The sequence below is a fragment of the Heliangelus exortis genome, chromosome 8, assembly GCF_036169615.1.
Source record: "Heliangelus exortis chromosome 8, bHelExo1.hap1, whole genome shotgun sequence".
In the NCBI taxonomy this organism is placed as follows: domain Eukaryota; kingdom Metazoa; phylum Chordata; class Aves; order Apodiformes; family Trochilidae; genus Heliangelus; species Heliangelus exortis.
The window spans coordinates 23,886,489-23,907,466 of NC_092429.1; the positions used below are offsets into that span (position 1 = coordinate 23,886,489).

Sequence of the window (20,978 nt, forward strand, 5' to 3'; positions counted from 1 at the left end):
TAATTCTAGCAGGGACAGAATGCCACCACTGCTGTTCAGACTTGCATTACCCTCTCCAGACACTGGCAGCAGAGATGCAATTACAGCAGCCATGCTGTGGACACCTAAAAATGAAATCAAAATTGGCTTCATGAAAAATGAAGCCAATAAGAACAGCTCACTGCAAGCATAGCCTTGATCCTGTCAAGTGACCTGAATGTAAAAGATTTTTTAAAAGTTAAGACTCAAAACATCTAAGTCTCTGCAAAGGTCTGGTAATTATATGAATGAACAGCTCCTAAACTGTGGCCTCAAAGCTACTGAGTGTGGCCTGCAGAACTGGTCTGATTATAGAGTGTCTTCAGTTTAAAAATTAGACATATGTAGTTTCACAGTGGTTCACAAGAAGTGTGAAGTAACAGTAGTTGGATCCTACCAAAACTTCAGAAGCCACTGGTCTGACCCAGGATTTACTAACTTACTTCTAACAAAAAAGCCCTGAAGGCCTAGAAAACATCTGCCACAAAAGGACACAGAGATATTAATGAGGTTACAGCTTCTGTTCTGAGCAGACCATCCTCAGCTCACTCACAGTTCCTTCTTGAACATGAAGGTACTGCAATATCTTAACACCCATAACAGTTTCTCCTCTCCAGTTGATGTCCTTCTGTCTCCTCTTAACGATTTCTGGGACTAATTCAAGGTTTCCTAAACATCAGCAGAGTTAGGCTGGCAAATCAGTTTCTCTTCCTTACAGAGGAACAATGAAACTTGTCTGTCTTGTTAACCATTGTTTGTTACTGCTTGGGAAAAGCAACCTGCAGCAAAGCAACCACCACGATTGTCTATCCAGTTGATCAGCAAAAACAAAACCAAAATTCTCAAGGATTCTAAAACTTAACTGTTTATGCAAATACTTTCCTCTCTCTTCAGTCTCGCTACCAGTATCCCCCACTCAGCCAGGAAGTGCAAATAAATCCCAAATGAGCTTCTGAAAGTTTGAAAAAGGTGATGAAATAGCACATTTCTAGTTTTAGAGTACAAACTAAAAACAAGGGGAAACCAAAAATAATGTCTACAAGCTCACACAAACAAATAGGTTTCTTTTCTGTCTCAAACTATAAGTCACAAAATTTGATCAATATTAATATTGATATTGTATTTATGAAACAAAATAATCCCAGGTCATAGAGCAAACGCCAAGGAGGTTTTTGAGAAACCCACATGTCCTTCTGTTCCACCAAGCTTCAGAGGATCCTGAACTCTTTGATCAGCACCCGAAACATTCACTACCCAATGTCTGACAGCCAACATTTTTTCTTCTCTCGAGTTTAAAAGAAACTTTTAAATTCAAAACATTCAAATATTTTTAGTCAGGACATTAAGAGAGAAGCTGCTGAGCTTATTTGAACGGAGAGAGCAGATCTCTCCTGCAGCAGGAGTGACAAGTACAACCCTAAAAAATTCAACAGGTGCAAAACCTCACTTCCTAAAAGCTTCCCAAAAAAAGCATTTTACCTGATGTCACCATTTCAGCGATAGAAACACTCAGCTTGTTCATCACGACAAGAACGACCAGGAAGCAGCCTGCCCCGGGTCCAGCTGGGGAAGAAGCCCCAGCCAGGAGCGGGCTGGGAGGCACCGAACCCGCACAGCTCCGCCGGGCTGCCCGGTGGCCGCTGGTGTCGGTTCGGACCCAGGAGGCTCCCCTGCACCGGGACAAGGCTCCAGCAAGACACAGCGATCCCGGATATACCAAGACGGTCAACGCCAAGGGTCTGGCTCTCATACACCGGAGAACAACGCTGGGGAGCTGCCTCCCGCCACCTCACCGCATGGACCTGCGGGACCCGCTGCCTCCAGCCCCCCCGGGGGACACGAACGGGCTGAGAACCCAGGAGAGACCTCACCCCGGTCCCGATGCTCTCCTGGCCCAGAACCGGGGCGCCAACAGCAGTCCAGTCCCGGGAAACTTCCCGAAGGGACCGGCGAGACCTCCCGGCCCGGCCCGGGCTGCCGTCGGGGGAAGGGAAGGGCATCGCTCGCCCCACGGGGAAAGGTGCGGGCCGCAGGCCACGAAGCGAGTGGCTCGGACAGCCCCTCCGGGGGGACGCGGAGCCCGGCGGCTGCTCTCGGAGCCCGGGGAGAACGGAGACGCCCGGCCCCGGGTGCTCCTGAGGGGCCCTGCCGGGAGGCAACTACAGGCCGCCCGCCCGCCCCGCTCCCTACAACGCGACGTGAGGCGAAGGGCGGGCGAGACCCCGCGTCCCGGGAGCTCCCCCGCAACTTCGGAGCAACTTCTCCCTCCGCCTCCCCCGCCCGTCCCTTCCCAAGCGAGGCGGAGCCCGTCCGCCCGCCCCGGCCCCGCCACTCACCCCCAGATGACATAGTTGGTCTTGACGTTCTTGGGCCAGGAGAACTCGCCGAAGATCACCTCGTCGCCTTTCACCACGATCTCCTTCTTCTGCGTGTTGTACTGCCGCAGCACGCTCAGCACGTCCGCCATCTTCGCTCCGGAGCCGCCGGCCGCCGCCGCTCCGCTTCAGCCCGGCCCCTGGGCCAGCCGAGCGAGGACCCCGCCGCCAGCCGCCAGGCCCCGGGCTGCCCGCCGCGAACGCCTGAGCGGGGACACCCCTGCCGCCGAGGGGCGACGCCGAGCACGTTGGCACGAAATGACGCTCCCCCGCCCACACGGCGGCCACGGAGGCTCCTCCCGCCGCCGAGAGACGCTCCCGCCGCCTTGAACATTCCTTGAGGAGGGAAGGGGGGGCACGGCCTCCTTCGGTACAAGCGGTGCCGGCACACAGTACTCGGGACACCGGCAATGCGGCCGGGCAGCCCCGCGCTCCCCCTCCCACCGGGTAGGCGGAGCGGGGTCCTGCGAGCGGGGTCAGAGAGCGCTGAGGGGGGAGCAGAAGCCCCGCCCCTTCCTGTGGGCGGCCATGGCCCTGCAGGGGGCGCTGCGGGGGGCGGCGGCGCTGAGGCGGAGGTGGGTTCGGGGTTCTGGGTTCGGGGTTCGGGGTTCGGGGTTCGGGGTTCGGCTTCGGCTTCGGCTTCGGCTTCGGCTTCGGCTTCGGCTTCGGCTTCGGCTTCGGGCTTCGGGCTTCGGGCTTCGGGCTTCGGCTTCGGGTCCGGGTCCGGGTCCGGGTCCGGGTCCGCGGTCCGCTTTGGAGTTCGGGTTCGGGCTCGGAGTTCGGGTTTCTGCCTCTGTCTTCTGCCCTTCCAACACCCGTCCCCGGGGGAGCTGCCCTGCGGGGAGCAGAGCGGGAGGGGCCGGGCCGGGGGCTCTGCGGGGCTCGGAAGGCGCAGCCCCTGCGGGACCCGGTTCGTGAGGGAAGCGAACCGGGCCCTGAGCGGGACCGGGCTGTGGTGCTGAGCAGATCCCGGCAGCTGCGGGATCACGGGGAGGAGCGGTGCTTGCTCCCGGTGTGCGGTCACCGTTCCTTCTGTTCCCACCTCCCTGCGGGCCGGGAAGAACTGGGGGGAGAGCAGGTGCTCAGCTGGAGCTTGGAGTGGAGAAATTCCATTAAATACTTAAAACTGTGTGGAGCCAACCTGTAGCTTGTGAATTATAAACTGTGTCATTTGTTGGGAAGCTCACATATCTGACTGAAAGTATTTTTTTTTCTCTTAGTTTTAGTATGGGGAATACTCTGCCCGCTCCTTCGGGTTTGTCAAATGCTGCTGCTGTGAATCAAATACAGGTAATGGGATTTATGGAATTCTTGTTCATTTTCAGCATTTCTTAAAAAGATGGTCGCTTGAAAGCTCTTCCGATTTATATAACAAAATCCTGTAAATAGTTCTGCATGTTGAGCCTGACTCTTCCCTTTAAGCAATACTGGCAGCCTTGTTTATCTACAGCTCTAGATACCTGATCTTCCCAGGCTCTATACATTTTTTTAGACCTCTACTCAGATGCAGTACTGCTGTCAATATGGGGGACTAAACCTTGTAAAATTACTGATATCAAGAAAAGTAAACATTTTTAAGGTTTTTTTTTAAAGTAAATTTACTGGTACTAAATTACAGCCTGAATTCACCTTGAATTTACTGTAAAGTAATAAGGGTATTTTTTTCTGCTACTCAGAACCTTTTCTCTCCCTCTGCTTGCCACAAGCCCATCCCATTTGCCTTAAGAACAGGGAAGCTGTGCTTAGTAATTCAAGAAGCAGCTTGTTGGGCAGGCTGTGACCTCAGAGCAGAAGAGGGCTCAGGGCTGGCACTGTTACATGCCCAAGCATTCCACATGCACTACAATCATTTTCCTTGGGTTTGGTGTCAAGTGCAGGCCAGACACAGCTTTGCAGGTGCCAGTAGTGCTCCTGGTAGAGTCCCCTCTATTTCTCTGCTTCTGTAGAAAGAAGCAGAGAAGAAAATTTCTGAAAATTAGATACTGTTAAGTTTTAACAGATTCCAGGTATTCTACTTAGAGAATAGTGCATACTGTTTGTTGGAAAGCTTACACAGAGCAGGAGCTGTCACTTCATCTTTGATGTGGTTCTGCTGACTCCTGAAGCTGCAGCTCACTGCCTCACATAGAGGCTTTTTGGGATCCAGCCAAGTGCAACTACATTTTGTGAGGTGAAGAGTCTGACTTTCTTGGTAGTGAGGTGGGAAGCAACTTTTGGAGTGCATCCCTTGAGGAGGTGCTCAGCCAGCACAGAGCTCTTCAGAACAACTGTTGTGCACCCCCCATGCAAGCAGTGGTATCTTTGTGACAGATACCTTGATGGAAGTAACTGTTCTGCTCTTTGTTTTTAAACAAAAGTTGTTAATTCTTCATCTTAAGGTTCTCGTGGCTCTGTATTACAAAATTAGGAAAGACTTACAATCTGAACCAGCTTTTCACTTCAATAAAATGAGAATAAAGTACAGTGTTTGAAAGGTTCTTCAGAAGTAACCAACCGTTGCTGGAGCATGGCTGGAAACTCCTCTGTTGTCCCTGTTAAAAATACCTCAAAAAGCCTTCTTACAGAGTAATTTTCCTGTATTTAGCAGATTTTAAATTTCCATATTTGTTTTCATGACAATTCAATACTCTTAAAATACACTGAGATAAAAACTGACTCGAACATTCTTTTGAACATCTAGGATATTATTTCAGACAACTGTGTGGTGATTTTCTCTAAGACAACATGTGGCTACTGCAAAATGGCAAAAACACTTTTTGAGAGTATGAATGTGAATTACACAGCTATAGAACTGGACATGAATACAAATGGAAGTCAGTTCCAAGACATTCTGGAGCAGATGACTGGGGGCAGAACAGTGAGTATTTTGTCCTACATGTACCAAGCAAAGCAAGAACTTACACTACACACATTCTTCAGGGGTTATGACTTTAACAAGTTGTTCTTTTTTCTTGAGACAAGCAAACTTGGGGTACAAGCTGCTAAAATTAAAGACAAGGTATAGGAGGCATCTGCAGAGTCTCTTCCTCTTGAGACCCTGGTATAGGAGGCATCTGCAGAGTCTCTTCCTCTTGAGACCCTTTGCCTACCCCTGTGAGGTGATCTCAGTACTGCCACTAAGATAAACGAGGTATCAAAGTCAGTTTTGATTTGTATAGGTATTTTTGATACATTGTGTTTAACACCCTGTAGTTTCTTAGCTTTATATAGGCCAACTTGACTCTATTATTTTAATTTATTTCAATGTCCTATACAGTTATTTTATTCCACTTTTGAGGGGCATGTGAACAAAGTTTCCCATCTCTGTAAATATTATGGAAACTTGTGAGTTGTACAGTCCTATTAAATATGCATATATAAGAACACAACTGTTTTGTGTATACTGGAGTCCCTACAGGCTTGCTTAATTTTTTTTTCAAGAAGTAACTAATGAAATTTGCGTTTTCTTGATAGGTTCCAAGAGTGTTTGTCAATGGGACTTTTATTGGAGGTGCTACAGATACCCAAAGACTCCATGATGAGGGCAAACTGCTTCCATTAGTTCATCAGTGTCAAGTGAAAAGAAAACCCTTAACAGCCACCTAGCTTAGCTTCCTTTATATCAAGCACTTCAGCTGAGTTAAAAGATCCTAAAGATACACTGCATCAGCTGGACTCAACTTCAGCCAGAGATTCCTGATTCATAGGTCATTTTCTGCCACAGACTTTGTAAACTTGGCAAATACTTGGTGTCCTTCCCTCAGCTTTACCACAATCAAAATACTGATAAAATCAAAATACTGATAAAACACTTGAGACAGTGATGTCATTTTGTTACATGCTGATAATGTGCTTTAGAGAAATACAGACTGTACAAGAAAAAAACTGTTTTTTGTTTTTTTTTCTGCAAATCAGTTTGCTTTTTAGCTTTGTTCCAACAGTTCCAATAAATGCTTGATTTAATTTCGTGGTATCTTTAAATGTAATGGTTCTCTGAATGCCAAATTGTAATAAAGAACAAAGTACAAAGCAGAACAAATTTGTAGTGATGCTGCTGTAGACACATCTGCCTCTGACAGTGTGGTGTCTGACCATGTATGTGATCATTTTGTCATCAATTCTATGTCCTATTGCTACAGAAAAGGGAAAAAAGATTCTTGCAGGTGTAGAGGAGCAGGGAATTCTTTTCATCTTGGCTCTGCACTATGAAGTCTCAGCCTCTGCAGGGTCATTCACTGCCACTAAACCCTGCAGCTACAAGCAACATTCTGATCCATCCAACACAGTTAGGAAACTTCAGACCAAGGAAAATGGGTCTAATGCATAGAGTTTATTTAGTACTTCAATTCTACAGTCATAATGCAGTGTACTAGCAATTTTAACTTGCAGTTAAAAGTCTAAAAGAAACATCTAAAGTTCTGTAGCTCCAGTACAATGTACATCCAAAGCCAGACCTGGCAATGTCAAGACTGGTTTTTTTTTTTTCAAGAAACTATATATGCAAGTAGAAAATTACATCCCAGTTCTTGTTAAAAGGGACCATTACACAGCTAAAGATGCACAGTTTACAATAAAAACATAAATCAAAAGAATTTTTTTCCCTTTCTGTGAATAAGACTCCTGTTATTTCCATTGCTTTCAGCACTGCAGGCACCTAAACTACTTTCTTTCCCCTAGAGGGAAAAAAGCATTTTATTAATCTTAACTTCAAAACCTTGGATTGTAAGAGTATTATTTGAATCCCAGAGCTATTCATTTTTGTGATGCAGGTCTAAAAGAAGTTTAAATCACATTATTTGCAGAAATCTTCAGTCTACAGTTGCCTTCACTGTGCATCTTTAATATGTGTAGTGAGCTAATTAAACACACTGACCTCATCATATTTTTATTACTGTGGCTTACTGTATTTTGCTAGTTTCATCACTGCCTTATTAGTATTTTTTTTACAAGGACATGCTCATCAAGATAAAAACAAATGTGCATCTCTTCCTGTATTTATACTTAATAAAGCAATTCATTTTGCACATACAGTGGTAACCAAGTATTCTTTTTCTCTGTGTACAATTCTTAGGCTAGTTATGTTTTCTCAGAATATTAACAATAATTTTGCACCTGAAAGCTGGTAAACCCATCATGTAAAAATAACAATAAGAGTATGCAAAGGTATTTTTCAAAGAACTTTTCATTTTGTTACCTGTTTTTAAAAAAGTCCCAAAAGAGTGGTCTAAAATAACCCTTTGAGTTCTAAGCTGGAGAAATCCCAGGGCAGTGTCACTTAAGGCAATATTCTGTTCCAACAGTTGAGAAAACATGCTGCATGCCTACAAATTCAAGTGAGTGCCCATTTCCTAAAGAAGATATGTCTTAAGGCACTCAAAGGGTTAATTGTTTCTTTTTAACCATATTAAGGCTCCCCATCCAAATAGCTTCTCATTGATTTTGTATCATTTCACAGAAAGTAGCAGCAAGACAGTGCCTTCATTACTGGATGGCACAAAAGCCATGTTATAAGTTACTTAAGTATGACATGGATGTTAAAGTGTGGTTCTACTCTAGACAAAAAAAATAGGAAGGATTAAAAAATTAAAAAAATTCTGTATTTTTTGCCTAGCATTGTCTCCAGGACACAGCTGTTTCTCTTAAAGTGATGCTTGCCCTGGTACCTGAATTTTAAAAACTTGCCACTAAAAGATCCTGTACCTGTATTGAAGTCACATCCAGCTTGAGTAAAATGCTTCCTAAGAAGTGTAAGAAGCTGGAAACAAGCAAGAAATTTAACTAGGCAGACAGAATGCATCCATCTGTTGCTTCTTTATACAGAATTTTTTTTTTTAAGAGTAGAACTGCACTTTTTTATAGGACAATGTAATAGAAAAGACATTTATTTGCAACTAGTTGTGCTTAACTCTTAAGAAGCTGTAAGGAACATCAGGTAAACATGTTTATATTCATTATTTGTTAATGAAGCATTTCTAAAAATTCTCAACATACCACATAGATATATGCAAATACATGTATTTAAACTCAAATTCAGAATGGAGAAATACTTAAACCACACTTTACAGTATCAAAATTATAATCCAAATGCAAGCACACGTAATAAAGACACCACACCTCCTGCCAAAATTAGCTCATCTTAAATCTTAGCTCTCAGAGCAGCACATACCTAATTAATTGTCCTAGTGTTTTACCTTTCCCCAATAACTTTTACTCAGCAAAGTTGTACAATGTGCTGTATCACAGTAAGACAAAATCTTTACCATTCCATTCCAGCAATCAAGTCATGCTTACAGCCTATTTGTCCACTGTAACTGCAAATGGCCAAATAAACCTGTAAATGCTTACAAAGAGGTTAAAAGTACAAGCAAGACAAATGATTCTTTGCTTAGTTTTACTTCTACATCCTATTTTTTTGAAGATTTTCTCTCATGAATACTACAAAGAAGCTGCTTGTTTATACAGAATATTAATTTAAATGCTTCCCTAATTCTGCATGTAACAGCAGCTTAATAATACATAACAGAATGGAAAGCTCCAGCCCACTGATCTAATTCTAGAAAGAAGCTTTACATTGGAAAAGCCAATTTTAAGCAGTTATTTTATAAAAGTAAAGCCATTCTCAGGCAGATGTTTGATTTTTGTAAATACACAAAGTATACTTTTGTCACTGATCTTTACACAAAGTTTTACCACAAAACCTGATATTGCAAATTAAGTGTTTTATAAGAGAAAAATATAATCAGAAGAAAGCAAAAAATTATCTGTTTTTTTAAAGATTAGGATAAATAGTATCACATCAGTTCTGGTATGTTATCTAGCTAAGCTATCATGTGAAATGACAGCAAGAAAAAAAAAAGGAATGGATGAGAGCTTCTATGTGAAAAGAGATCCAAGTACAGGCCTGAGGGGCCAAGGACACGGGAAAGGAGAAAAAAGGCAGTATTAACAGAAAAAAGGAAGGGTGAAGTAAAAAGGTGATAAAAGAAACAAAATAAATGGAAGCAATACCAATGCAGCTGGTACAGTAGCTATGAGTTAGGTTTGTCATTAAGCAGCACAGCATTTCCCAATGGAGACAAATATTTTCCCCTGGTATTTTTATAGACAGAGCCATTACTAAACTCCATTTCTAATACTGTTGGGGTGCTTTTTAAGCCAAGAATACTTGGTTGAATAGCCTTTTACAGCCTATGGGCCCCAATCAAACAGCAAAGAAAAAGAACAACACAGCCTCCCTAATGTTTTACTTTCATAGCAAAGAGATTTAACAGTGTTCAGAAATCTTAAGTGCCCTCTGCCCCTCCACATTCTTGGTTGTGTCCATCCCATGAAGAAACCTGAGCTTTGGTGCTCACTCACTCCAATCCTTCATTACAGAATGTTTCACCTCTGCCGTGCTTCCAACCATTGTATTATCCTTTTATTTATTTATTATCCTTTTATTATCCTTTCATAATTACCAAAGGTATTATCCTTTTTTTCTTCCTTAATGCTGAAGTGCCTGAGCATCATAGTCTTAGACACAGCAGTCTAATACTTGAGAACTGTCAAGTGGGTCACAGTGAAATGGCAGCCAACCTGAAAGCCTGATAATCCTGGTAGGTATCAGGAAAACTGCATTCACCCAATCTGCAGCTGCACTCTGCATTCACACTTCTTTTAAAATAAATGTTTGAGTCCAATTAATTATCTTTAAGTTTGCCTCTGTTCAACTTCTACTGGCACACTGGAGTGCACAATTACAGCCCCATTTTTGTTGTTAGTCAAAGTGTTCCTCCAATGCAAACTTGAGAGCACCAGTGCCTTCTCTTTGATGCCAGGGTGTGTTATTTATTGTACACTGAACTAATGCTTGCACTTGGCAACTTATAAGCTCACTTTTTAAAAAATTTTTAAACATGACAGTAATTATTGCCTCTTTTTACATGCCCGGAGATAATCTTGGAAATTATCAGTTTAATGACTAAAGACTAAAAGCAGGAAAAATTTATGTTATGGGAAATTTTTTTTTGTCCCCTGTGTTCACTATGTGGGCAAATAAACAAGATCCAGTCTACAGAAAAGGGATATGCAGCACCATTCTTCTATGCCTTTTACTGTAAGATAATAAAAAAACAGACAAAAAGCAGTAGAAACAAAGGTCAAAACACTATAAAGTTTCAGCTGTTGGCATTTACCTCAGTTTCCCCTCTCTGAAAATCTTGAAAGATAACCTGATCTTGTTGGTGCTAGTTTTACACCATATAACCAAACCACTTGAAATATGCTAATTCTGATGAGATTTTTTTAGTACAGAGACACAGCCAATCTTTAGGAGCTTTTTATGTACTCCAGCATGGATGACAATCTTAAACATTGTGCAGAGTCGATAGATTCAGGGAGCTACATTTTTCTTTAAGTTCTACTGAAAAGTTCACCTTCACTTACACTCTAGTTCAAGGAACTGTATTTTACACTGGACTGCTTTCAGAGATGCAGCACTACTGTAACTGCTCATTCCATTTGTTATTAGCTTAATATTTTACTTGCAGTAAATTTGTGCAATTAACTGCCCACGATTACTTGAAATACCTGTTTAAGTTTTAATTCTATATTTAGTCCAAAATATTTTCTATTACTTCACAAATACTACTTCAAATAAGAAAAAGTACTTGCAAAAGGTACTTATCTATCAGTTATTTTCAACATCTCTAGCTTAGAAGGAAACACCTCATCAGATGTTTGACTACAGTGTAATTCATAACACATTACTACCAAAACCAACCCCAAAAACATCAGTGCATTTACTTTAAATAATTATTAGCATGTATTTAGCAAATGAATTTACTCCCCATATTCATGGTGTTCTTTTATGAAACCAAGAGTAAGAAATTTTTCATAAGAAGTGGCTAATTTTCTTTTCCAAACTCAAAGTGCTATGTCTCAGCTTTTGTAGGAACACTTGTTTTTTCCAGATGTCACCTAACAAGCTGGTGGCAGTCCAGTATTTTTCAGGCACTCTGAGCAGTAATTCACAACTACATTCACATCCACTGAAAAGTAACATTCCTACCATCTGTCCTTTAAACCATGCTTTTAATGCCAGAAAAGGCTTCCCTCATTGATTTATTTATCAGAAAGCCTGACATGTCTCAGGGGAAGTTGTAAAAGGATCACTAAAAAACCTTTCTCACCTTTCTAACCTTGTCATCTCCTAAAGAGACCTTTGAACTTCTCCCCTGTACACAAATATATAAACACACACACAGAATTAAATACATATACACATAAACTGCTATCAATTCCTGGTCTGAAGAGGTAACACATTCACTATCTCTCTCCTTATCTTATCTCTCCCCACATTATTACTATCAGACTTAAAAAAAAAATCACTTTCTAAACAAGATTTTGAGAACATGAAGGAGGAAACTGTACATATTGTAAAAGTTTTTAAGAATTGGTCACTATAAACTGGAGGTAGTCTTGGAAAATGTTAGCTTGAATTAAGAAATCAGAAGCAACATTAATCTACAAAAAGACTTAGAAAAATGAAATACTCTCTTGTTAGGAAGATTGTTTCAGTATCACTGAATACATTCTTCTGGAAAAAATGTAGCTGTTTCTTTCTGGTTGTTAGCCCTCAGCTCTCAAGAGCAGGCCAAGACACATGCACTTGTTGATCTTCCACACTGAAAGTGTGCTGATGCTTCCTGAAGTTGTAACACAGACTGATGCTGTGTCCTAGACATTTGCAAGATCTTTCTACTCAAAGCAGTTTTTAGAACTTCCTGTGAAGCCTATTAACTGTAAAACAGTGCTTCTGAAATGGCATTGTACAGAAACTGCCCCTCAATTTATCTCAAGAGAACTCTACTTCACTCCTGAAAACTCAGGTGGTAATCTAGATAGAAAAAGATCAGCATGAGCTCTTCCACTTTCAGTTTTATCAGTATAAAATTTCACAGGGTAACTTCTATACTGCATCACAGTCACATGGTCTCACGTGTGCCAGAAAATACTGCTTTTGCAGATATTAAGCCCAGCAATGGAAATTGTTGAACCTTATCCATTTAAAATACTAAGATTTTTTTAAAGCCTAAAAAAAAAAAAAAAATCCCTCTGAATGAAGCTGCTCTTAAACTGATATAATTAAACCCACTAAACCCACTTTTTTCCCATGCCCCATCCTAAGGATAACTCATCACAAACAAGCATTCCACAGCAACAGGGGAAAAAATTAAAAATCTCTCAGTACTTATAATCTATTATAAATGAAATATTACATATTGTGTAACCCTGTAGCTACTTTTAGCAAACTTCCCACTGTCATTTTAAATTGTGTGCAACAGGAAAACAGAGAAAAGCTTTTTCATCTCCTTTTCTTGTTTTCCCTTCTCCAAAGGTAACATTCTGATATGCATATAATGTGCCATATTCTATTAGTAATATATATTTGGCTGGGAGTTCCCAGGGTGAAGTCTGTTGCCAGTGAAGGACTCACTGGGAAGAGCAGATGCCTAGAAAATTAAATCAAATCCAAAGTGAAGTTTCGGATAACATCCAAAGCTCCTGCATCAAAGCCACATACATCCAACATCCCTCTGTCATCTGGATCTGCCATTGCAAAGCCACTGGAAGTCATTCCACAAACAATCAGTTTGGCAGGAATACCCATTTTCTAGAGGAAGAAGACAAAAACAGAAGCACAACACATCAGAACACACAGATATGGTAACATAAACATTCCAGGCAGCCACATCTTGCTCTCCTGCTTGCATAAACCACTGTCTGAACAGGCATACATAGTGACAGAGGCTGGATAGGCCATAACCCAACTGCAGACTCCCTGTTAACATTGTATTTTGCTGACAAAAGATGTATTTAAATCAACTGAAACAATTGTAATGAGGTACTTTAGCCCAACTTTCTTGCACTGCTAAGGTTCATGTATTATTTCAAATGTAAACATTGCTCTGGCTACTCTGCAGTTCCTTCTAAGGAATAATTATACTCAATATAGGTTTCAATATTTATTCTAATAAATATTGAAATAATAATTATTTCAATAATGATAATCAAATCATTTTACAAGAGTCAGAGAGTTGTGTTTTTGTCAAAGGCAAGAATTTCCAAATGTTGGTTGAATAAACAAAGCAGCTGTGGCCTGGAAAATTCCACTAAATTACCTGAACTTGCAGGTGAGTGCACTAAGGTAAAGCAGTGCAAGGGCCATGAAGACCAGCTACAGGAACTCTTTAATCAAAGCACAAATTTAGGAATGGGAGCTAATCTCAACAAAGAAAACTAAAACACAATGAGCAAGTTAATGGGTTTTGGTATTAATTTTAACTCAATAGACAAGGTAGGAAGATATGAAGATTAATGTACATACATGCTTGCCATAAAGTTGGGTTTTGTGGTTTAAAAAAATAGTTCACTTAAAGCATAACAGATTGTTTGCTGATTAAATAAGAGTTTCTAACAGCAATGTGCTGGAAGAAGTTTTTTTCTAAGTTTCACTCAAATTATGGAGCTGCACAGGTTACAGTAGCCCCTTTAAAAACCTCATCCTGTTGCCAGCTTCTCTACAGGCTTCTCTTCATTACTTCATTTAAACTTTGTGCTGTCTCCTGCAGATCTAAGTTAAATTTGATTCTGTGAGCTGAACTTGATTCTGTAAGAACTTCCTACAAAGAAGTCAATCAGTATTTATACAATGCAGAAGTTCATGTATTCCTTAAATACCAAATTTTCATTGATACTGCAGTACACTGAGCACTGTAGAATAATTACAAATCCATTTAGCAATTCAGTTTTAAATCTGTACACCTGGGGCAATACGTGCACTAAGTCTGCCTAACTGCAGAATATACCAGTTTTCAACAATATATAATTATTTCTTAAAAAAAGAAAATTAAAAATCACAACTAGATAAGTCTCTAAAACATTTTTAGAACTGGTATTTATTTTGTACTCTAACTACAAGCAGTCAGAAGCTTATTTACCTCTCTGTACTCTCTAAGAGCCACTGCAGGTTGAGTATTTCCAGCAAAGGTTTCATTATCAGTGAATACAATGAAGACATCAGCAGCTGTCTGAGTTTTCTGAGCCCATATCATTGGAAGGGAACAATCAGTGGTACCCATTGGAATCTTCAAAGAAAAGAAACAAAATACATGGAACACAATACAGGAATTAGTAAACCATGCCAAACTTACTTTTAAGTAAGCTTCATGCCTCTCAGACATGGATGCTTCTTTGTTATACAACACTTCACTTATTCATTGCAGTTCTGCCCAGGGTTTTTGCTACTTTGTTCTTTTTTTTTTTCCAAACTAACTCCTTATGACCTAACAGTATCATTCTAAATTGCACCTTTGTATCTGAGAGTTAAAATAATGACATTGATTTAAGTAAAGGAAGGAAAAAGAAAAATCCAGTGTTGATACAGACTAAACAAGGTACTAGAATTTATTACAAAGGAAATTCAATGTAACTTGTAAACCCATGTTAGCAACATCTATTTCCTAATTTATTTTGTTTTGTTTTTTTACATACTTCATACATTTTCACTAATACTTGTGGTAACGTCATATCAGCTGTCACTGGACAAGGAACCACTTCCTGTGAAAAGGCAACAATATGGGAATCCTTCTCAGTACGGGCTACAACCTGGGAAAGAAGAGAAAAATAATTCAGTTACATTACTTCAGCATTTCTAAATTCTGAATCAAGGCATTCCCTACCTAGCACACAACATACAACCTGTTTGTACTTAAGTCAGCATGGCTCCTTATATGCACTAAAGCTTCACTCTGCACTTTAATCTGTAATATTACTGCAAATAAGCACTGCAAAAATCAGAGCTAAAGAACTGCTCTGATTATTTTAAGTGAAGATACTTCCATACAATTTTTCTCCCCTCAGATACAAAACACTTTACAAAAGTTCATCTCCTCTATGATATAAATCCACATGAGGCTTCAGAATACCAAATTGAGGGGAAAATGTAATGCAAAGGCCATATCAATAACTCATATGCACAGAAGAATTATTACAAAATTTCTTAATCCAATCTCTATCATTCTATGAATGCTTCTAAAAGAAACTTAAAATGTATCTTCAGCTAAGAGAAAAAGCAGCCTTGACCACTTGGATTTATACTGGAAACCAACTTCTTCAAACTGATCTTTCTGAGTATTTTTGGCTTTAAGCATCCAGTCTAACAGTGAGGCAGAAGATGGCCTCTTCTGTACTCAAAAAACATTACAAATAACTTTCCTTCTGATTTCTAACCAGAAAGAAACTAAGGCACCCTCGTATCAACAGAGCAGCCCAAGCTGCAAATATTTACAAAGTAGTGGAATGTCTCACCATACACATTGTTGCTGCAACTGTGCTAGCATTGAGCACGCTGCCCAGAACTTTTTGTGTCATTGATGCACTGACATCTACTGCGAGCAAGAAGCGTTTTCCTGTTGGTTCAAGTGTCTAAAATGAAAAAAAAAAAAAAAGAAAATAAGCAGACTTAATTAGTACACTGATTTCTTCTTCTGCTGCTGCTTTCAGCCCTAAAGTTGAGACTTTCTGTCTGTTAAGACAATAATGTTTTGCAAAAGCTGAATATATAATGAAGTTTTGATTCTTTAATAAGATTCTGAACCCTAAGATTTTTCTTGCAAAGTTTAAAAATCGTTAGCCCCCCCCAACAAACTTTTCTTGATCATTTTATAAGCTTTCACAAAACAGCTCGTTCTGAACAAGTTTAACAAACTGAAGAACAAATTGCTACCTTGAAAGTTTTGTAGAACGAGGCATCTAAAGCTTCTAAAATGTCTTCATCAGGACGCCACCAAAGTTTCCCTCTGCTACCATGTCCAGATTTATAGGTTTCTAAAGCAACCAAAATATGGAATGGATGTATTCTACCCTACAGGCAAAAGAAAACAATTGTAAGTTTCTGAAAATCTGAAGGAAAAAGAATTAAAGCAAACAAACAAACAAACAAAAAAATCCTCAAAGAAAAACAAGTAGCAAACTAAACCTGAAAATAAGATCCACTGCAAGAAAATCTGTTTAGTATATTGTTATTTTACATTTGTTGAAGAGTTCATGCAGTATTTACACAGCTGCTGTATGGACTGATAATTGCCAGTTACTGGTAATGGAATTTATTCCCCTTTGTGAATCCTCCAACCTACTCCAAACTTCATGTAATGCTCTCCATCGTCCTTCTGCCACCCAGCCAGCCACCACCTTTGCTCTCCCTGTGCCTCAGTTAGTCAGCTATGGTTAAAGAAACCAGAAAAAGAAGAGAGCAGCAGAATGGAGAAAAAAAGGGCCTATTGTTGTCCTCAGTTCAGCTGTGGCCTTGAAGAAGTTAAGTGTCCTGATTTTAATCTGCCCAATTCATAAAACTATCAGAAAAACCCATTTGTCTTCTCTATCTCCCAGGTTCTGGAAAACTTTGCTCTCCCTTTTGGGAACCTTCTTCTCCCTCTTAATTTCACTTCCTTTCTTATCTTTTCATCTACTTTTTAATTTTCCAATTGAAAACTGAAACAAAGAAAAAAAATGGATTATTCAATTATAATGAAGCAAAAGACCCCAAAATGAACATGCCAAACTCCAAAACCCTAGGAAATGGACAAGTGTATTGCCAAGATTAGAAAATCTGAATTTAAACCAGAAAAAAAATCCATAATCTTGGGCAATCTTACATTTTTATAAAAGGAAATATAGCAAAGCATTTTCCAGAATAAAGAGTCCTTCATAGGCCCTAAATCAGACACTGAAAAATACCTTTCCTTTCCAAAAAACTGTCATCCTGAATCATAGCTCTGTGCTCATTACTGAGACATATATGTAGATGGGAGAGAGGGAAGAATGAGAATTGCTCTGCTTAATTGTGATAGCAGCAAAAGCTGTTTAAATATATCTGTAAGAATGTAAGAATATCTTAGATATTCTTACTTTTTGCTGGTTAGTAAGGCAACCAGAAAGGAGAAAGTCTCCTTTTTCCAACATCTTTTTCCTTTCAGATGTTATGGTTGCTTCTTCATCCACTTCCTAGGATCCCACACAAGGGCCTTCCAGCTTACTTTTTCAGCTGTTTTGCTGACTTGTGAATTACAACTCAGTACCAAGGGACAAACCCAACAGGCAAAACTTGCCATGGTGCTAGTTTAAGAAAAAATCCTACCTGTCAATATACTTAAATTTGTGCAAAAGTTTCAGAAATATGGGGAGGGGGACCAAATGAGAAAGGATCAATATAAGTTTTAAAATAAAGGTGCAAGTATTTCCACTGCAGTTTTTTGAAAAGAGCAAACTGCACTTTTCTCTGAAGAACATCCCTTTTTGTTTATATTATAAAGAGGTTTCCTGAAGGAATACAGTTTAGGAAGAGACAAGACACAATGAAGGCTGGCACTGATTACAAAGTTCTTACCTTTTTTAGCAGTTTCTCATTTTTCAGTCTTTCACATACTATTGCCACTTCTGCACCTCGTGGTTCAAGCACTGAATTTGCTGTCAGCTTTCCTAAATTTCTCAACAACACAGAAATGGGCATCTCCTTCAGCAGTGCCTTCCAAACCTATGATCAAAAAAAGACAAGGCCAAAAAAACAAAAGATGAGACTCCCAAACTGCAAGAATTAACATATGTATACTAGGTAAGTGTATTTTAAAATAAACACACTACTTATATGATGACCTTCATTGTTTCAAACTAGCTACCTGGGTTAAAAACTTGAAAACTACCAAAGGAGCTATTTTTTATGGAAATGCAGACTTAAGATTGTGAAAAGTCTTAATTATCTTTGTAGTCTCTTCAGAGTAAATTTACCCACCTCTTTAGATTTTAGATGGTTTGTCAGGAGTTGCTCTCTAACTAGACCATATTCCTCTATTAAGTGAGTAACTTCCAATTCATCTTTTGTGTGTTTTACTCTCTCCACAGCCTCCAGATACTTCAGGAGTTTTTCAGTCTCAGCAGAAACAGCTTTGTCTTTATAAGCCTCTTGGACATCTTTCCACCCTTTGGTAATATATTTAGTGACCACAGCAATTCCTATGGAAAAGAACAATATTTTCCAAGCAGGATTACCATATTTATACTGGCATTTATCATTTGACCAAGGAACAGAATGAGCAGGTTTCATTTTCAGACCTGCCACCCACTTATGAAAAAGGTCAGTGACACACAACTTAGAGCAGTAGCTTTAATTACAATATTATTGTCTTTAAAAGGAAGGAGCCTGATATGCTTGAACCCAACAGATCTTCCCAAATAATGAAAAGGTGTTATTTCATCATTTGTAAGAAAACAGGAATAAATTGAGGGAATGGTATTATTTTACCTTCTCTCAATGTAAGTGAAGAAAAAGAAAGAACAAACTGTTTACCTCAAAGATAAACAGGTCAATTCCTTATATGACTACTCATGTTTTTAAGGTGCAATTTACAGAATCACTAAGAAATCATCAGTCTGCAATGGTATCTGGGTTTCCAAAATAGTTCCATAGTAAATATACAAGGTTCAAAACACAGTATTTTCAGGTAAATAAAATTTTATTACCTTCACTGGCAGGTTTTAGGTGGGACAACCTCAGAAGATCTTTATGAGACCAACCACTTCTTTGTTTATATTTTGTAACTGCTAAAGCAACAGCCATGCCACTCTTTCCATTGTACCAATCTGCAACAGCCTTCCTCAGGGCACGACCCCACATGCCACATTTCATGCCCTCCTTCAGATCTTTTTTAAATTGGATGAAAGTAAAGAGATGGGTTGGTATGCAACACACCTCAGGAACAGCTTTAAATGCTGCTTGTTTTGTTTTTGCATCAGAACACTGGGAGCAAATTGCAAGAGCAAAAAGCAAGGGGTCCTGTTTTGCTGCTCTGCCTTCTTGACTAAATGTCTTTATTTCTTGAACAACTTCACAACCTCTACCCTCTTCGATCAGTCTTATTAGAGCTTCTGCACTTTCAGAGCCCAGCTTCTGCTCCTTGGTGTAATAAGAACCACTCTCTGAACCAAAACACAAGAAACGTTGCAGTCGATTCATGTCGGTGACATGCCACACATAACCAGTGTCAGAGTTTGGCACCTGCTTTTCAGCCACGGCTTGCACTTGGGCTCCTTCATCCTCCATTGTTTACACTTCCAAGAGGTCTGCTGAAAAAATTATAAAGCTTATTAAGAACTGTTATGAAAACAGATCACTCTACTCTTCTATCACTTCTTTGCAAAGTAAATATAAACTTATCCATAAGCTTGGAATTTTCCCTTCATAAATTTCAGAAATGGGTACTTTGGAAAATCAGGAAAGGGAAAAGAAACGAAAGATCTCTTAAGTAATGACACATTTACTTCCTTAGAACCAACTTAGGAACTAATTAGCCCAAATAAATGGCCCACATAAAACATGGCTGGAATTACCCTCTTTTGCTCGCCTTTTTCCTTTTTTTCTTTCTTTTTTTTTTTTTTTTTAATACCATTTCTTAGGTAGATTTTTGGATTTCATACTAAATTGCTCAAAACTCAGATCTCGCCCAACTCTGTTTTGCTGAAGTATTAATACTACTGACCAAATGAATAACTATTATGCTAAAATAAAGGACTGAAATACTGAAAAACTGTTTAGTGAGGAGACACTGAGAATTTAAATATGGTGGGTTTCAGTGAGGCTTAGATAACAGCTTTTCAACGACTGACAGTAGCTGTATCACAGGCCCAAATACTTGGGTGAACATCAAATGTGGTAAAATTCAAGCCACAACATTTAGACTGAAATGTACACAGGTGAAATTAAATCAGCAGGGTAAGGTGAAGAAAAATCATCATCATTGCTATCTCCAAAACATTAATAAGGCAACAACAAATTCTGCTTTCTCTGTTCTGACCAAACAATAAAAAGACAATAAATAGACGTTCCATTTTTCTTAAGAAAAAAAAAAAAAGCACCAACAATCCAATCCATGAAATACACACAAAAAATGATGTTTCCAGTTAACAGTTTTTTTATGTATTGCACATATCTTCTTTTGAAATGCTTGTTTGGCTACTGAAAAGCCACTTTGCTTCATTTACCAGGATAAACTAACATAAATAAATGTCACTAATCTAAACAGAGATTTTTTGTTACCAAGTTTAAGAAACACTCTCATTTACAAACTTTCTCTCCAACACAGAATTTTCCTTTCTCTGCAAGAGATTAGCAATATGCCCTTCCTCCTTCTGCGCCTATCTGGGGTGGTGTTCTGTCTGCATCAAGAATTAAACAATCATCAGGGCTCCCCTTACAGCTTGTGTGCTACTAAAACTGCAAAAATGCAAGTCATATGCTGCTACCTGCTTTAAAAACGCGGGTTCCGTACACAGAGCAAAATTATGAGGAAAAAACACCTACAGCTGATACCCGAAAACCTGTGAGTTGAGTTGTCAGTTTCCACAACGATGCTAAACCCAAGCGACGACGAAGCAGCCGAGTAATCCCCACCGACCGGGGCCTTTAATCCCCTCACGGGGTCTCTACCTCCCAGGTGCCAAGCAGGAGGTGGCACAGAGTTGCCCTCTCCGGGATTCCTTCACCCCCCACACCAACCCCGCCGCCGGGGG

General features: G+C 39.9%; 3 protein-coding genes across 5 annotated transcripts in view; 1 reads left to right on the plus strand and 2 right to left on the minus strand.

Annotated features, from left to right (window-relative positions):
* The window catches only part of CDC73 (cell division cycle 73), a 104,917-nt gene extending 102,365 nt beyond the window's left edge, over positions 1 to 2,552 (minus strand). The window contains exon 1 of the mRNA XM_071751073.1: positions 2,355 to 2,552. Within this exon, the coding sequence (XP_071607174.1) occupies positions 2,355 to 2,485 (131 nt within the window). The 5' untranslated portion in view covers positions 2,486 to 2,552. The remainder of the gene's footprint in view (positions 1 to 2,354) is intronic.
* Positions 2,553 to 2,841: 289 nt separating this feature from the next.
* GLRX2 (glutaredoxin 2) lies at positions 2,842 to 7,398 on the plus strand. The gene is made up of 4 exons (XM_071751076.1): positions 2,842 to 2,968; positions 3,614 to 3,683; positions 5,074 to 5,250; positions 5,847 to 7,398. The coding sequence occupies exons 1-4, from the start codon at positions 2,922 to 2,924 to the stop codon at positions 5,976 to 5,978; spliced, it is 426 nt and encodes a 141-aa protein (XP_071607177.1). The 5' UTR covers positions 2,842 to 2,921; the 3' UTR covers positions 5,979 to 7,398.
* Positions 7,399 to 10,259: 2,861 nt separating this feature from the next.
* RO60 (Ro60, Y RNA binding protein) lies at positions 10,260 to 20,865 on the minus strand. Of its 3 annotated transcripts, XM_071751072.1 has the most exons (9): positions 20,770 to 20,865; positions 18,933 to 19,532; positions 18,205 to 18,425; positions 17,803 to 17,949; positions 16,144 to 16,281; positions 15,726 to 15,842; positions 14,910 to 15,023; positions 14,357 to 14,503; positions 10,260 to 13,029 (listed from the first exon to the last, which is right to left on the minus strand). In XM_071751072.1, the coding sequence occupies exons 2-9, from the start codon at positions 19,510 to 19,512 to the stop codon at positions 12,877 to 12,879; spliced, it is 1,617 nt and encodes a 538-aa protein (XP_071607173.1). In that variant the 5' UTR covers positions 19,513 to 19,532; positions 20,770 to 20,865; the 3' UTR covers positions 10,260 to 12,876. The 3 variants fall into 3 exon arrangements, 2 of the variants coding, with proteins under 2 accessions (XP_071607173.1, XP_071607172.1); XM_071751071.1 differs by lacking the exon at positions 20,770 to 20,865 and having other exon boundaries at positions 18,933 to 19,603; XR_011727200.1 differs by lacking the exon at positions 20,770 to 20,865 and having other exon boundaries at positions 12,893 to 13,029; positions 14,917 to 15,023; positions 18,933 to 19,603.
* Between the last annotated feature and the right edge of the window lie 113 nt (positions 20,866 to 20,978).

Excerpts from the sequence above, each read along its gene's own strand:
- GLRX2 (XM_071751076.1), top strand. The coding sequence starts at position 2,922 with ATGGCCCTGCAGGGGGCGCTGCGGGGGGCGGCGGCGCTGAGGCGGAG. Across the intron at positions 2,969-3,613 it reads GCGGCGGCGCTGAGGCGGAG|TTTTAGTATGGGGAATACTC; the intron begins GTGGGTTCGGGG and ends TTTTTCTCTTAG. Across the intron at positions 5,251-5,846 it reads AGATGACTGGGGGCAGAACA|GTTCCAAGAGTGTTTGTCAA; the intron begins GTGAGTATTTTG and ends TTTTCTTGATAG.
- RO60 (XM_071751072.1), bottom strand. The coding sequence starts at position 19,512 with ATGGAGGATGAAGGAGCCCAAGTGCAAGCCGTGGCTGAAAAGCAGGTG. Across the intron at positions 17,950-18,204 it reads ACCATCTAAAATCTAAAGAG|GTTTGGAAGGCACTGCTGAA; the intron begins GTGGGTAAATTT and ends TTTTGATCATAG. Across the intron at positions 16,282-17,802 it reads ATGAGAAACTGCTAAAAAAG|GGTAGAATACATCCATTCCA; the intron begins GTAAGAACTTTG and ends TTTTGCCTGTAG.